The 17,709-nt window shown below is 42.7% G+C and overlaps 1 protein-coding gene across 2 annotated transcripts in view; it reads left to right on the top strand.

The window, feature by feature from the left end:
- The window catches only part of LOC141101798 (multidrug resistance-associated protein 1-like), a 716,249-nt gene that overhangs the window by 466,652 nt on the left and 231,888 nt on the right, over nt 1-17,709 (top strand). For both annotated transcript variants that reach the window (XM_073591133.1, XM_073591135.1), the window contains exon 18: nt 11,671-11,838. In XM_073591133.1, the coding sequence (XP_073447234.1) occupies nt 11,671-11,838 (168 nt within the window). The remainder of the gene's footprint in view (nt 1-11,670; nt 11,839-17,709) is intronic.

Below are 17,709 nucleotides of genomic sequence, written 5' to 3'. Positions count from 1 at the left end.
CCGATCACATGGTTAAAGAGCCGCGGTCCCAGAACGAGAGCCGCAACGATGGGCGGGCGGCAACTGGTTAATATAAGGACACTTTCCTTTCCTGGGAGCCTACGATGTCGGCACCCAAAGCCGACCCATCCCCCGGCTCCGGGTGCAGGAGCCGGCATCATTACTAAGGGAAACCGGAAATGAAGCCTTACGGCTTCACGGCCTGTTTCCTACTGCGCATGTGCAAGTCGCGCTTTCTGAGGACCTGTGTGTCTCCCAGAAGGCAGCGTGGGGGTGGGGGGAGGGGATGGACATTTACATAGTTTGCCGCAATCTTTCAAAGGAAGTGGGAGCAGATACCTGGATTCGACCCCCCCCCCCTAAAAGGTGCCAAATGTGACACCGGAGGCGGGGAGAAATACGATCAGCAGAAGTTCCATTTATGGGTGGAACTCCGCTTTAAAATGGTACATTTTCTCAGTTTAAAATGTAGATATGTTTCTATTTTCTATAAATGAATTTATGAGATCTGCAAATCATTGCTTTCTGTTTTTATGTAGATTTTTCACCAGGTCCCAACTTACCCTTGTACTGGGGTTGTTTCCAGCTGCAGAATTAAAGCCTAAGTTTAGTTAAAAAAATTAATATTACAGTGCATCCAGAAAGTATTCACAGTACTTCACTTTTTCCACATTTTGTTGTTACAGCTTTATTCCAAAATGTATTAAATTCATTATTTTCATCAGAATTCTACAAACAATACCCCATAAAGACAATGTGTAAGAAGATTGTTTAAAATGTTTGCAAATTTATTAAAAATTAAAAAAAAACGAAAAAAATCACATGTACATAAGTATTTATAGCCTTTGCCATGACACACAAAATTAAGCTTAGGTGCATCCTTGAGATGTTTCTACAAATTCAATGGAGTCTACCTGTGGTAAATTTAGCTGTCTGGACATGGGAAGGCACACACACCTGTCTAAGGTCCCACAGTTAGCAGTGCGTGTCAAAGCACAAACCAAGCCATGAAGCCCAAGGAATTGTCTGTAAACCTCCGAGACAGGATTGTACCGAGTCACAGATCCGTGGAGGGGTACAGAAAATGTTTTGCAGCATTGAAGGTCCCAATAAGCACAGTGGTCCCATCATCCATAAATGGAAGACGTTTGGAACCACCAGGACAGCTCCTAGAGTGGGCCATCGAACCAAGCTGAGCGATTGTGGGGGTAAGGGCCTTAGTCAGGTGACCAAGAACCCGATAGTCACTCTGACAGAGCTCCAGCGTTTCTCTGTGGAGAGAAGAGAACCTTCCAGAAGAACAGCCACATAGGAAAAAATTGCCGCTCCAAAAGCTCCAGACCTTTAGAAACACCCGCCCTATTATGAACTCGCAGGTGCTGGCTCTGCACAAACGTGGAAGGAAAAGAAAAGTCCTAGACGGCCGCACACCGCTGAGGCCATCTTTATTGACGTAATAAAACACAATACAGTCCCTTCATATGCAACAGAAACCGGGAGAAGCATCTAACGCATTTCACACCGTGTAGTGGTGCTTAATCATATCTAAATAAACAATGTTTGTTCATGGGTGTACCTATAGAGGCAAAACAAAAATAAACAACCAATCAAAAATGGAGTTGTCTTGGAAAGGACCTCCCCACATGATCAAACTTTGGGAAAACCAAGATAGAAAATACCTGAGGGGGAGGAACAAAGAGCAAACCAATATAGAAAGGTCTAATGACACTATCAAGATAGTCTCATTATCCCCCCCCCCACAGAGTGCACACGTAAACATGGAATCAAAATAATAATAAACAACTAGAAAATGCATTTCCTGGCGAAAATGCATGGGAATGCTGAATAGCTGAATTGCTAAAACGGCCCCCATCAAAACTGCCCCCATCAAAATTGTCCCCATCAAAACTGCCCCATCATATTGCCACCATCAAAATTGCCCCATCAAAACTGCCCCATCATATTGCCACTATCAAAACTGCCCCATCATATTGCCCCATCAAAATTGTCCCCATCAAAACCGCCCCATCAGAATTGCCCCATCAAAACTGCCGCATCATATTGCCACCATCAAAACTGCTCCATCATACTGCCACCATAAAAACTGCCCCATCAGAATTGCCCCATCCAAACTGCCCCATCATATTGCCACCATCAAAACCGCCCCATCAGAATTGCCCCATCAAAACTGCTTCATTAAAATTGTCCCCATCAAAACTGCCCCATCATATTGCCACCATGAAAACTGCCCCATCATATTCCTCTATTATAAATCAGTACATGGTGTGTCTGTCCCCTCCCCCGGGCTCTGTAATCAGAGCTGAGATGCTCCAGCCACCTCCCCCCGTGTATAACAGAAGCTTTGGTAACCATGGCAACAAAAGCAGCACAGTACACTCTGTTTAATAGCTAAAATTTCCTGAAATGACCACTAAACAAACAGCTTTTTCACAAAAACTGAAAAAGATATCAAACGGAAAAGATATAGCCAGATAGCTGAATATTTTGTGAACATTTTAAAGTTTGTTTGGCATCTGTAGGTGAAAGTATGAAGGAGCTGAAACTTTTGGGAGGGAAGAAGATTTTAAGCATCTGAAGCATGCTCCCATTGACTTCAATGTTAAAAAGCTTAATATTTTAAAAAGTATAAATAGTAGAAAAAAAGTTGAAAAAGTTCCATCATCAGCTGAAAGAGTCGAACATTTTAATAGTTGAATGGTTTTAATAGCTGAAAGTATGCAGAAGTTACGAAGAGCCAAAAAACGTACGGAATAATAAATAAAACTAGAAAATGCATTTCCTGGGGAAAATACGTGGGAATGCTGAATAGCTGAATTGCTAAAACGGCCACCATCAAAGCTGCCCCCATCATATTGCCATCAAAACTGCCCCATCAGAATTGCCCCATCAAAACTGCCCCATCAGAATTGCCCCATCAAAACTGCCCCATCAGAATTGCCACCATCAGAATTGCCACCATCAGAATTGCCCCATCAGAATTTCCCCATCAAAACTGCCCCCATCAAAACTGCCCCATCATATTGCCACCATCATATTGCCACCATCATATTGCCACCATCAAAACTGCCCCATCAAAACTGCCCCATCATATTCCTCTATTATAAATCAGTACATGGTGTGTCTGTCCCCTCCCCCGGGCTCTGTAATCAGAGCTGAGATGCTCCAGGCACCTCCTCCCCTGTGTATAACGGAAGCTTTGGTAACCATGGCAACAAAAGCAACACAGTACACTCTGATTAATGGCTAAAATTTCCTGAAATGACCTCTAAACACAAAGCTTTTTCACAAAAACTTTAAAAGATATCAAACTGAAAAGATATAGCCAGATAGCTGAATATTTTGTGAACATTTTAAAGTTTGTTTGGCGTCCGAAGGTGAAAGTATGAAGGAGCTGAAACTTTTGGGAGCGGAAGAAGATTTTAAGGATCTGAAGCATGCTCCCATTGACTTCAATGTTAAAAAAAAGTGATAAAAAGCTTAATATTTTAAAAAGTATAAATGGTAGAAAAAAAGTTGAAAAAGTCCCATCATCGGCTGAAAGAGACGAACATGGTATTGGTTGAATGGTTTTAATAGCTAAAAGTATGCAGAAGATACGCAGAGCCAAAAAACGTACGGAATAATAAAGAAATAAAAATAAATAAAATCGAATAACAATAGTGGGACTGCTAAAGCAGTCCCACTAAATAATAATACAAACTAGAAAATGCATTTCCTGGGGAAAATGCGTGGGAATGCTGAATTGCTGAATTGCTAAAACGGCCCCCATCAAAACTGCCCCATCAAAACTGCCCCATCAAAACTGCCCCATCATATTGCCACCATCAAAACTGCCCCATCATATTGCCATCAACACTGCCCCATCAAAACTGCCCCATCAGAATTGCTCCATCAAAACTGCCATATCATATTGCCACCATCAAAACTGCCCCATCAGAATTGCCCCATCAAAACTGCCCCATCATATTGCCACCATCAAAACTACCCCCATCCAATCTGCCACCATCAAAACTGCCCCATCATATTGCCACCTTTAAAACTGCTCCATTAACATCGCCCCCATCAAAACTGCCCCATCATATTGCCACCATCAGAATTGCCCCATCAGAATTGCCCCATCAGAATTGCCCCATCAAAACTGCCCCATCAAAATTGCCCCATCATATTGCCACCATCAAAACTGACCCATCAGAATTGCCCCATGAAAACTGCCCCATCATATTGCCACCATCAAAACTGCCCCATCATATTGCCACCATCAAAACTGACCCATCATATTGCCACCATCGAAACTGCCCCATCGAAACTGCCCCATCGAAACTGCCCCATCATATTGCCACCATCAAAACTACCCCATCAGAATTGCCCCATGAAAACTGCCCCATCATATTGCCACCATCAAAACTGCCCCATCATATTGCCACCATCATATTGCCATCAGAATTGCCCCATCAAAACTGCCCCATCATATTGCCACCATCAAAACTGCACCATCAAAACTGCCCCCATCATATTGATATCAAAACTGCCCCATCAGAATTGCCCCATCAGAACTGCCCCATCAGAACTGCTCCATCATATTGCCACCATCAAAACAGCCTCATCAGAATTGCCCCATTAACACTGCCCATCATATTCCTCTATTATAAATCAGTACATGGTGTGTCTGTCCCCTCCCCCGGGCTCTGTAATCAGAGCTGAGATGCTCCAGCCACCTCCCCCCTGTGTATAACAGAAGCTTTGGTAACCATGGCAACAAAAGCAACACAGTACACTCTGTTTAATGGCTAAAATTTCCTGAACAAACAGCTTTTTCTCAAAAACTGTAAAAGATATCAAACTGTAAAAGATACAGTGGGGCAAAAAAGTATTTAGTCAGCCACCAATTGTGCAAGTTCTCCCACTTAAAAAGATGAGAGAGGCCTGTAATTGTCATCATAGGTATACCTCAACTATGAGAGACAAAATGTGGAAACAAATCCAAACAATTACATTGTCTGATTTTTAAATGAATTTATTTGCATATTATGGTGGAAAATAAGTATTTGGTCACCTACAAGACAAGCAAGATTTCTGTCTCTCACAGACCTGTATCTTCTTCTTTAAGAGGCTCCTCTGTCCTCCACTCATTACCTGTATTAATGGCACCTGTTTAAACTTGTTATCAGTATAAAAGACACCGGTCCACAACCTCAAACAGTCACACTCCAAACTCCACTATGGTGAAGACCAAAGAGCTGTTGAAGGACACCAGGAACAAAATTGTAGACCTGCACCAGGCTGGGAAGACTGAATCTGCAATAGGCAAGCAGCTTGGTGTGAAGAAATCAACTGTGGGAGCAATAATTAGAAAATGGAAGACATACAAGACCACTGATAATCTCCCTCGATCTGGGGCTCCATGCAAGATCTCACCCCGTGGGGTCAAAATGATCACAAGAACGGTGAGCAAAAATCCCAGAACCACACGGGGGGACCTAGTGAATGACCTGCAGAGGGCTGGGACCAACGTAACAAAGGTTAACATCAGTAACACTCTACGCCGCCAGGGACTCAGATCCTGCAGTGCCAGATGTGTCCCCCTGCTTAAGCCAGTACATGTTCTGGCCCATCTGAGGTTTGCTAGATAGCATTTGGATAATCCAGAAGAGGATTGGGAGAATGTCATATGGTCAGATGAAACCAAAGTAGAACTGTTTGGTAGAAACACAACTCGTCATGGTTGGAGGAGAGAGAATGCTGAGTTGCAACCAAAGAACACCATACCTACTGTGAAGCATGGAAGTATGGGGGTGGCAACATCATGCTTTGGGGCTGTTTCTCTGCAAAGGGAACAGGACGACTGATCCGTGTACATGAAAAAATGAATGGGGCCATGTATCATGAGATTTTGAGTGCAAACCTCCTCCCATAAGCAAGGGCATTGAAGATGAAACGTGGCTGGGTCTTTCAGCATGACAATGATCCCAAACACATCGCCCGGGCAACAAAGGAGTGACCTCGTAAGCAGTATTTCAAGGTCCTGGAGTGGCCTAGCCAGTCTCCAGATCTCAACCCCATAGAAAACCTTTGGAGGGAATTGAAAGTCCGTATTGCCCAGAGACAGCCCCAAAACATCACTGCTCTAGAGGAGATCTGCATGGAGGAATGGGCCAACATACCAGCAACAGTGTGTGACAACCTTGTGAAGACTTACAGAAAACGTTTGACCTCTGTCATTGCCAACAAAGGATATATAACAAAGTATTGAGATGAACTTTTGATATTTACCAAATACTTATTTTCCACCATAATTTGCAAACAAATTCTTTCAAAAATCAGACAATGTGATTGTCTGGATTTGTTTCCACATTTTGTCTCTCATAGTTGAGGTATACCTATGATGACAATTACAGGCCTCTCTCATCTTTTTAAGTGGGAGAACTTGCACAATTGGTGGCTGACTAAATTCTTTTTTGCCCCACTGTATATCCAGATAGCTGAATATCTTGTGAACATTTTAAAGTTTGTTTGGAGTCTGTAGGTGAAAGTATGAAGGAGCTGAAACTTTTGGGAGCGGAAGAAGATTTTAAGGATCTGAAGCATGCTCCCATTGACTTCAATGTTAAAAAAAAGTGTTAAAAAGCTTAATATTTTAAAAAGTATAAATGGTAGAAAAAAAGTTGAAAAAGTCCCATCAGCTGAAAGAGACAAACATTTTATTAGTTGAATGGTTTTAATAGCTGAAAGTATGCAGAAGTTATGCAGAGCCAAAAAACGTACGGAATAAAATTAAATAATACAATTAAAAACTAGAAAATGCATTTCCTGGGGAAAATGCGTGGGAATGCTGAATAGCTGAATTGCTAAAACGGCCCCCAGCAAAACTGCCCCCATCATATTGCCATCAAAACTACCCCATCAGAATTGCCCCATAAAAATTATCCCCATCAAAACTGCCCCATCATTTTGCCACCATCAAATCTACCCCCATCAAAACTGCCCCATCATATTGCCACCTTTAAAACTGCTCCATTAAAATTGTCCCCATCAAAACTGCCCCATCATATTGCCACCATCAAAACTGCCCCATCAGAATTGCCCCATTAAAACTGCCCCATCATATTGCCACCATCAAAACTGTGAACGTTTTAAAGTTTGTTTGGCGTCTGTAGGTGAAAGTATGAAGGAGCTGAAACTTTTGGGAGCGGAAGAAAATTTTAAGGATCTGAAGCTTGCTGCCATTGACTTCAATGTTAAAAAAAAGTTAAAAAGCTTAAAGTGGTGTTCCGGCTGAAATTATACTTTTTAAATAAAAATACCCCTATAATACACAAGCTTAATGTATTCTAGTAAAGTTAGTCTGTAAACTAAGGTCTGTTTTGTTAGTTTATAGCAGTAGTTTGTTATTTTATAAACTTACAGCAGGCCGTGGCCATCTTAAGTGTGGGCATCTGAAGCCAGACTGTATTTCTTCCTGGATCTCATCCTTGCAGATCTTGCACATGCTCAGGGCAGCACAAGCAGTGTAATAGGTTTCAGGTCAGGTTTCCATAGCAACGGCAGTGTCAGAGGAAGTTGCTGTCCCTTCCCAGAAGGCATTGCAAACAGAAAATGATGCGATGGGCCAGGGAGGAGGAAGTGAAAAATGAATACAGCAGATATACAGTAGGTGCTGAGAAAGAAAATTTAAAAATATCCAATTTGTTTACAGTGCACAGTTTAGTGAGGGATGCTGAAGAGTTGTAAAAGTGAGTGGAACTCCACTTTAATATTTTAAAAAGTATAAATAGTAGAAAAAATCCCATCATCAGCTGAAAGAGACGAACATTTTAATAGTTGAATGGTTTTAATAGTTGATAGTATGCAGAAGTTACGCAGAGCCAAAAAACGTACAGAATAATAAAGAAAAAATAAAAATAAATAAAATCGAATAACAATAGTGGGACTGCTAAAGCAGTCCCACTAATAAATAAAATCGTATAAAAATAGTGGGACTGCTAAAGCAGTCCCACTAATATAAATAAATAAAATCGAATAACAATAGTGGGACTGAATAGCTGAATTGCTAAAACGGCCCCCATCAAAACTGCTCCATTAAAATTGCCCCCATCAAAACTGCCCCCATCAAAACTGCCCCATCATATTGCCCCCATCAAAACTGCCCCATCAGAATTGCCCCATCAAAACCGCCCCATCAAAATTGCCCTATCAAACCTGACCCATCATATTGCCACCATCAAAACTGCCCCATCAGTATTGCCCCATGAAAACTGCCCCATCATATTGCCACCATCAAAACTGCCCCATCATATTGCCACCATCAAAACTGCCCCATCATATTGCCACCATCAAAACTGCCCCATCAGAATTGCCCCATCATATTGCCACCATCAAAACTGCACCATCAAAACTGCCCCCATCATATTATATCAGAATTGCCCCATCGAAATTGTCCCCATCAAAACTGCCCCATCAGGATTGCCCCATCAAAACTGCCCTATCATATTCCCACCATCAAAACTGCCCCATCATATTGCCACTTTTAAAACTGCTCCATTAAAATTGTCCCCATCAGAATTGCCCCATCAAAACTGCTCCATCAGAATTGCCCCATTAACACTGCCCATCATATTCCTCTATTATAAACCAGTACATGGTGTGTCTGTCCTCTTCCCCGGGCTCTGTAATCATAGCTGAGATGCTCCAGCCACCTCCCCCCTGTGTATAACAGAAGCTTTGGTAACCATGTCAACAAAGCAACACAGTACACTCTGTTTAATGGCTAAAATTTCCTGAAATGACCACTAAACAAACAGCTTTTTCACAAAAACTGTAAAAGATATCAAACTGAAAAGATATAGCCAGGTAGCTGAATATTTTGTGAACATTTTAAAGTTTGTTTGGCGTCCGTAGGTGAAAGTATGAAGGAGCTGAAACCTTTGGGAGCGGAAGAAGATTTTAAGGATCTGAAGCATGCTCCCATTGACTTCAATGTTAAAAAAAAGTGATAAAAAGCTTAATATTTTAAAAAGTATAAATGGTAGAAAAAAAGTTGAAAAAGTCCCATCATCAGCTGAAAGAGACGAACGTATTAATAGTTGAATGGTTTTAATAGCTAAAAGTATGCAGAAGTTACACAGAGCCAAAAAACGTACGGAATAATAAATAAAGAAATAAAAATAAATAAAATCGAATAACAATAGTGGGACTGCTAAAGCGGTCCCACTAATAATAAAAATAAATAAAATTGAATAACAATTGAATAACAATAGTGGGACTGCTTATAATAATAACATATAACATAATGCTGATCCTAATACAAATGTGCAGAATCATGATATGGTTATGAAAAGTATCAGATGACTTGTTTTAAAGTTAAAATTGTCTATCGGAATGTTATTATTCCAATGATACCCTCACGAACATGAATGCAGAAAAAAACATCAAATTCATTCATTATGGATTCATAAATGCCTGTATGTACATGCAAGAACTTATCAAAAGTAAAAAATGTATAAACCGGCATTCGATTAGAAAGCATATAATATCGTGAAGGTAAAAATAAGAGGGACCCTGGCTGTGGAAGAACAACCATCTCTGCAGCACTCCACCAATCAGGCCTGTATGGTAGAGTGGCCAGACTGAAGCCATTCCTCAATAAAAGGCACATGGAGTTTGCCAAAAGGCACATGAAGGACTCTCAGACCATGGGAAACAAAATTCTCTGGCCCGATGAAAAAAAGATTGAACTATGGCCTGAATGGCAAGCGTCATGTCTGGAGGATACCAAGGCAGCGCTCCTCACCTGGCCAATACCATCTCCACAGTGAAGCATGGTGGTGGTAGCATCATGCTGTGGGGATGTTTTTCAGCAGCAGGAACTGGGAAACTAGTCAGGATCGAGAGAAAGATGAATGCAGTAATGTACAGAGGCATTCTTGATGAAAATTGCTCCATTGCTCTTCCAATAGGACAATGACCCTAAGCACACAGCCAAGATAACAAAGGAGTGGCTAAAGGACAACTCTGTAAATGTCCTTAGGTGGCCCAGCCAGAGCCCAGATTTGAACCCGATTGTACATCTCTGGAGAGATGTGAAAATGGCTGTGCACTGACACTCCCCATCCAACCTCATGGGGCTTGAGAGGTCCTGCAAAGAAGAATGGGAGAAACTGCCCAAAAATAGGTGTACCACCAAGCTTGTAGCATCATACTCAAAAAGACTTGAGGCTGTAATTGGTGCCAAAGATGCTTCAACAAAGTATTGAGCAAAGGCTGTGAATAGTTATGTATATGTGATTTTTTTGTTTTTTTTATTTTTAATAAATTTGCAAAGATTTCAAACAAACTTCTTTCATGTTGTCATTAATGGGGTATTATTTGTCGAATTTTGAGGAAAATAATGAATTTAATAAATTTTTGGAATAAGGCTGTAACATAACAAAAAGCGAAGCGCTGTGAATACTTTTTGGATGCACTGTAAACACAGGGGACATTCAGTTGTGTCCCTTATGCTGATGGATCCTGATTTGGGTGAAATCAAATCTTCATCGTCCACAGCCCCTCCCTATCCCTGCCACCATAATCTTCCAGTACAGTGGAGGGGGGGGGGGGGGGAGGGGACCAGGCCTCCCCTGGCAAACGGATGACACCAGATGTCTCAAGAGACGAGCATGGCGTAAAAAAACTCCTGCCTCCACGCTGCTAAACATACCTACTACACGACTCATCAAAACACTCTTGTCCAATTCTCATTAACTCTTTTCTACCCTTAATTCCTTACTTTGCCTCCCACTGCCTCCACCCACTAACTGACTTTCTGCTAAGGAGTATGCCAATCATTTCAAAAACAAGATCAACACGATTCATGATGAGATATCTATGTTCTGCTTTTTCCTCTAACCAACACACCAGTTCCAACATGACACTCAATACTTTCCTCATTCAACCCTGTTACCACTACGGAATTTGCCAAACTCCTTTCCAAGGCTCACCTCACCACCTGGACCCTGAACCCTGTCCCCTCCCAACTACTACGACCCTCTTCCTGCTCTTTCCTAAACTCTGTAACCCGCTTCTTCAACCTCTATTTCTCCACCGCCACCTTTACCTCCCTGCCCAAACATGCAGTGGTTACCCCCAAACCTCACAAATACTCGCTGGACCCCACCTGTTTGAATACCAGTTTGTCTCAAAGCTTCTTGAATGCCTTGTCCACAAGCGTATGAGTTGCTACCTCACTGACAACAACCTTTTCTATCCCCTACAGTCTGGCTTCCACTGAAACTGCCCTACTAAAACTCATTAATGACCTAGTAACTGCTAAAACCAATGACCTTTACTCCATGCTTATACGCTTAGATCTTTCTGCTGCCTTTGACGCAGTTGATCTCCCACTCCTCCTAAACCCCATTCCCTTGGCTTCCGTGACTCTGCCCTTTCCCATTTCTCCTCTTGCCTAACTCAGCGCACTTTCAGTGTCACATACACCATCTCCTCTTCCTCGTTCTGTTGGGGTACCCTATTGCTTCATACTTGGGCTCCTCCTATTCTCTCTCTTTAACTCTTCCCTGGGCTATGCTGACAACACCCATCAGATCAACACCCACGGATCTATCTCTCCACTACGCCAACTTACCCCCTCAATCTCGTCTTTTTCCTGGGTAGGGTGTGAACTTATCAGGAGGACAGAAGCAAAGAGTGAGCCTGGCCCGTGCTGTTTATTGCAATGCCGATGTTTACTTGTTGGATGATCCGCTATCTGCTGTAGATGCTCATGTTGGAAAGCACATCTTTGACAAGGTCATTGGGTCTAAAGGCTTACTTAAAGATAAGGTAAGCACTGTATAATATATGTAATGTGCATTGTTTGCATAAGAAGGTAATTTTTCCTAAAGGCTATCCACCAATTCTCCACAAACCAAGTACGGATAGCCTTACCCAGAAGAGCTGAAATGCCTGAGAAACTGTCCATGGTAAACCTATAACCCACTAAAAGAGTTATGGAATAAATAATAATAATAAAATGCAGACATGTCCGCTGACACCTGCCGCCATCCAATCCTATCTGCCAAAAACTGACGGATGGGGAACCTATTCCCCATCCGTCTGGCGGATCAGATAAGAAGGTATCAGTTTGATGGCAAACCACCTGTTCATTTCCATCTGATTGCCCCATAGAGCTTTTTCTAGTATTGCACACAGACACAAGGTTGACTTAAAGCTCTAAGGGGCTCTCTTTCTCTCACCTTAACCAGATGTTTATACTTTCCTATGTCTTACTTTGAACCATCCAGAGGAATTTTCTATCCACTGTCTTAATTTGGTACATGCTGTTAGAATATACAGTATCTCCTGGTAACTGGCTCTTTTAGGCAATCAGATTTTCTCTCTGTCCTTCATGAGGGCTCTTGCAAGGGGCTCCCTGTGTCTCGCCCCACCATTTCTAGGTGAATTAGACAAGTCATAGTTTGAGCCTGTAGTCTGCCAGGTTTATCGGGTTCCAATCTCCCTGTTAAGACTCACGAGATTGGTTAGTGCTTCATTGGTTTTTTCACATCGGACATCTGATTTTATATTTGCAGGACTGACACATGGTCCTCTGGTCTTCTCTAACAATTTCCCTTTGGAATTAATAAAGTATTCTGTATGCATTCTGTATTCTGTTCACACGTTCATTAAGTTCTACTAGGTAAATGTTCAGGTCCTTCTGATGCTATTTTTCAGTCATAAGTTGCTACAGGCAGCTCTCCTAGTTTCTGTTGTGTCCTTCTTAACCTGTTGTGTTGGACTTTTGTTTTGTTTGCAGTGTTGCCCATCTAGTTTGACTACTTTTAAATGTCCCACGGTAAAGACTAAGAGCCCTTTCACACTGCCAGCTTCGGGCGCTAGCGGAGTGCTTTTAACACCCGCTAGCGGCCGAATAAAGGGTTAAAAGCACCCACAAAGCGCCGCTGCCAAGGCTCTTTGCAGGCGCTTCAGCTGCCCTGACCATTGATTTCAGTCGGCAGGGGCGCTTTAAAAGTGGTGTATACACCGCTCCTTAAGCGCCTCAAAGAAGCTGTTTGCAGGAATTTTTTTGACGTCCTGCCAGTGCAGCGCCCCAGTGTGAAAGCACTCGGACTTTTACACTAGGATTACAGGCTTTTTTCAGGCGCTATTTTTAGCGCTAAAGCTCCTGAAAAACGCCTCCAGTGTGAAAGGGCCTTTGTCTATTACTGTATAACTAAGAAAATAAGATTTTTAACTTACCAGTAAAAAAAATTCTTGGAATACAGAACGTGACACAGGTCTCTCCCCTTTGTTCTTATGGTCTCCATATTGCTTGCTACAAAACTGAGGTTTGCTGGGAGTGGGATGTGCTATATAGGAGATGTCCAAGCAGTTTGTTTGCCAGTTTCTATCTCTATTTAAAATGCTTGTAAACCCCCCCCCCCCCCCCCCAAAAAAAAAAAAAAACTGCATACTGGCTCATTATGAAATACTTACCTTAGATTGAAGCCCCTGCAGCGGTCTGGCACACTGCTTTTGATCGGCGATATGTCTCCTGGAGGTATTTCCAGGTATCACAGGCTCTGGTGCTGTGATTGGCCAGAGCTGCAATGACGTCTTTTCCGCCGGTAACGGCACATCAGCTGAAGAATTGTCACGCTCGGTCTGTTTCTTCAGTGCACATGTGCCGATGACGTCGGCACATGCTGATACAGTGAATCCACGGTACCTACAGGTAAGCCTCATTATAGGCTTACCTGTAGTCAAAAGTGGTCTGTAGGGGTTTACAACCACTTTTAAAGGATAGGTTCACCTTTTGGGATGCAATAATAAATGCACATATTTTTGCAGAGAAAAAAATGTGCAAATATTTTTTTTCTGCTGGGGCCTGCAGATAATTTCATCTGTGATTAGTGGATCGGAGGTGCAATGTCTGGCTCCTGCAGGCATGCCCTACAGCATGGGTCTCAAACTGGCGGCCCTCCAACTGTTGCAGAACTACAATTCCCATGAGGCTTTGCAAGGCTGAAAGTTACAAGCATGACTCCCATAGGCCGAGACATTATGGGACTTGTAGTTCCGCAACAGCTGGAGGGCCGCCAGTTTGAGACCCCTGCCCTACAGTTTTCGGGCTGTACTTCTATATGGGCAGTCTATTTGAAAGATTCAGGGCTTGTGAATGAACTATGATGGCTGTCATCAGCACCCTCGCTGTTCATTGGAGAACTACAAGTCATTGGTCGAAGTGCAAGACGGGACCTTAAGTTCATTCATTCACTAATCACTGTGAATGAATGACGTGGCTGTGTGGGCAAAGCCTTACTGTTTTTGCAAAGGGACGGCAGGTGCGGGGAAAGTCATGTCATGGCAGCAGGGACCTTTGGAGCATGTTACACATTACACCGTAAATATGGGTGTAACGTGTAACATACTCCAAAGGGTGGGCTTGCAAAGCTAGAGCAGTGTAGGTTGTAGGAACAGGAAAGCTTATATACTAACCCAATAAACCTGCATATGGGTTTAATACTCTTGTCAACCAAGTGTGGTGTTTTTTATTCTGGCTTGTGACTTGTGTAAAAAATGGATTACGCCTGCAAAAGGACATGTTTTATGTAAATTAAATGGTAAAAATCACCCTTAACCAGTTCCGGGCCGCCCCACGTACATATACTGCAGCAGGGCAGGCCGGCTGCACAAAGTAACGCAACGTACAGGTACCTGGCCGTCACCGCAGCGATCGGATTTGGTTCAGGACCGATCACTCATCAGGTCCAGTCCAATGATTTATGGCCTGGACTTGATCGGTTCTGACCAATTGACAAACTTGCTATGCCTGTGTAATGTAAACACAGGCACAGAAAGTGATGTAATCTCCCCTCCTGGAGCCCTTTTGGTTCCAGCTTGCGGGAGAGAAGTATTTCACTGTGAGTACACCAACACTACACTAAAACCAGTACACTTGCGAAGATGTTTTCAACCCCCCCCCCCGTTAACCCTTTCACTCCCTGTCATCAAGTGCAGTGTTCATATTTTTTTACTGATCACCGTTTTGGTGTCACTTCTGCGTTAAGGCAGTTGGTGGTAGGCCCAGATAGGTTTAGGGTACCCCCATATATCCCCTATGAAAGGTTTAACCCCCCAATTAACCCTTTCGCTCCCTGTTGGTGTCATTAGTATAGTGTACAGATTTTTTTTTTTCCTGATCAGCTCTATACTATACATAGGTACACTAGTGAAGAGGCCTACAGGATGCTGAGCATGACAGATGAGAGCAGGGAGTCCTCACTGTCAGATTCAGGCTCAGTATTTGAACCTGTATAGAGCGACACCCCGCAGTCACCAAGTAGTGCCCCACAGCCACCAAGAGTTCGAACACAGCCCCATAGTGCCCTTCCTGATGCGCTTGCAAATCCTGATTTGCAGCCCACAGATTCTGCAGCGCCTGTACTTCCCCCTTTCACTGACCAACCCGCCATTTGGGTGGAAACAGTAGATTTAACGCCCCTGAGCTGTTTTTCACGAAAGATCTGTATGGATCTATGGTGGACCAAAGCAATTTATACGCTGGTCAATTTATCGCCCACAATCCAAATTCACCCCCTGCCAGACAATTTGGCTGGAAACCTATAATGGTTCCCGAATTTAGGACCTTAGTGGGGCTGTCCCTCAACATGGGCATTACTAAAAAGAGTGAGTTGCGGTCATATTGGTCCACTGACTCAATTCACCATATGCCTGTGTTCTCTGCTGCGATGGCCAGGGCTAGGTACAAGCAGATGTTGCGGTTCATGCTTTTCAATGACCATAAACTCTCGTCCTCGGGGTGACCCTGAACATGATCGGCTCCATAAAACTCTGCCCCTCGTACCACTTCAACAAAAAATGTCACCCTTGTTTATCACCTTGGAGCCTCCCAACTGCCCAGACTACATAGGATGACTCAGCAAGATTGTTTGGGACTTGGTGTCACCCTTATTCGGAAAGGGGTACCATATATACGTGGACAATTTTTTATTCAAGCGTGCCACTTTTTAGTCACCCCTATCAATCTGGAATTGGCGCATGTGACACTGTGTGAGCTAATCGTCAGGGCTCCCCCAGTGGCTTGTAAATGACCAACTTAGTCAGAGAGAGCCTGCGTGAGGTCCAATGAATTACTTGCAGTGGTATGGAAGGACAAATGAAACATTTTCATTCTGTCTTCCATTCACCCAGATTCGGCAGTCCAAATTACTACGGCGACTGGTGTTGTTGAGAAGCCCCCTCTGCATCCACGACTACAACCCTAAAATGGGAGGGGTGGACTTTAATGACCAGATGGGGCTGTACTTATTTGCCTGTAAGGCCAGGTGCTGGTATAAAAAAAGTGTCTGTATACTTATTCCAATTGGTTCTGTTCAACACTTATGTGCTATACAAAGCGTCTGGACGAACTGGATCCTTCCTAAAATTCCAGAAAGAGGTCATCGCAGCCTTTCTGTATCCAGCAGGTGCTGTGGCCCAAAATCATAACCCAGATGCACAGAGCCGGCTGCATGAGAGGCATTTTCCAGATGTCTTTGCTGGTAACCCTACCCAACGAGCACCCCAAAAAAGATTCCATGTCTGTAGCAAGCGCGGATACAGGTATGACACCTGCTATTTTTGTCCCTCCTGTCCTGGCGAACCTGGTCTCTGCATCAGGGACTGTTTCCGTCGCTACCACACACTAGTGGAGTGTGGAGTATTAGAATAGGGTACAGCACGGCACAGTCCTAGGGCACACAGAGTATTGAAAGATGTTAGATGGCCATCACATTTTGAGAGACCCTTATCTGAAACGTTCAAAGTTATAATAAAAGTGTAAAAAAAAAAAAAAAAAGAAGAAGAAAAAACTAATTAAAAAAGAAAAAAAAAAATTATATATATATATATATATATATATATATATATATATATATATATATATATATATATATATATATATATATATATATATATATATATATATGTATATGTGTATATATATATATATATATATATATATATATATATATATACACACATATATATATACACATATACACAGTGGGACAAAAAAGTATTTAGTCAGCCACCAATTGTGCAAGTTCTCCCACTTAAAAAGATGAGAGAGGCCTGTAATTGTCATCATAGGTATACCTCAACTATGAGAGACAAAATGTGGAAACAAATCTAGACAATCACATTGTCTGTCTGATTTTTAAAAGAATTTATTTGCAAATTATGGTGGAAAATAAGTATTTGGTTCGTCTCAATACTTTGTTATATATCCTTTGTTGGCAATGACAGAGGTCAAACGTTTTCTGTAAGTCTTCACAAGGTTGCCACACACTGTTGCTGGTATGTTGGCCCATTCCTCCATGCAGATCTCCTCTAGAGCGGTGATGTTTTTGGGCTCTTGCTGGGAAACACAGACTTTCAACTCCCTCCAAAGGTTTTCTATGGGGTTGAGATCTGGAGACTGGCTAGGCCACTCCAGGACCTTGAAATGCTTCTTACGAAGCCACTCCTTCGTTGCCCGGGCGGTGTGTTTGAAATCATTGTCATGCTGAAAGACCCAGCCACGTTTCATCTTCAATGCCCTTGCTGATGGGAGGAGGTTTGCACTCAAAATCTCATGATACATGGCCCCATTCATTCTTTCATGTACACAGATCAGTCGTCCTGTTCCCTTTGCAGAGAAACAGCCCTAAA

This window comes from Aquarana catesbeiana, linkage group LG06 (assembly GCF_042186555.1).
Source record: "Aquarana catesbeiana isolate 2022-GZ linkage group LG06, ASM4218655v1, whole genome shotgun sequence".
NCBI lineage: Eukaryota > Metazoa > Chordata > Amphibia > Anura > Ranidae > Aquarana > Aquarana catesbeiana.
This window is presented reverse-complemented; position numbering and strand designations above follow the sequence as displayed.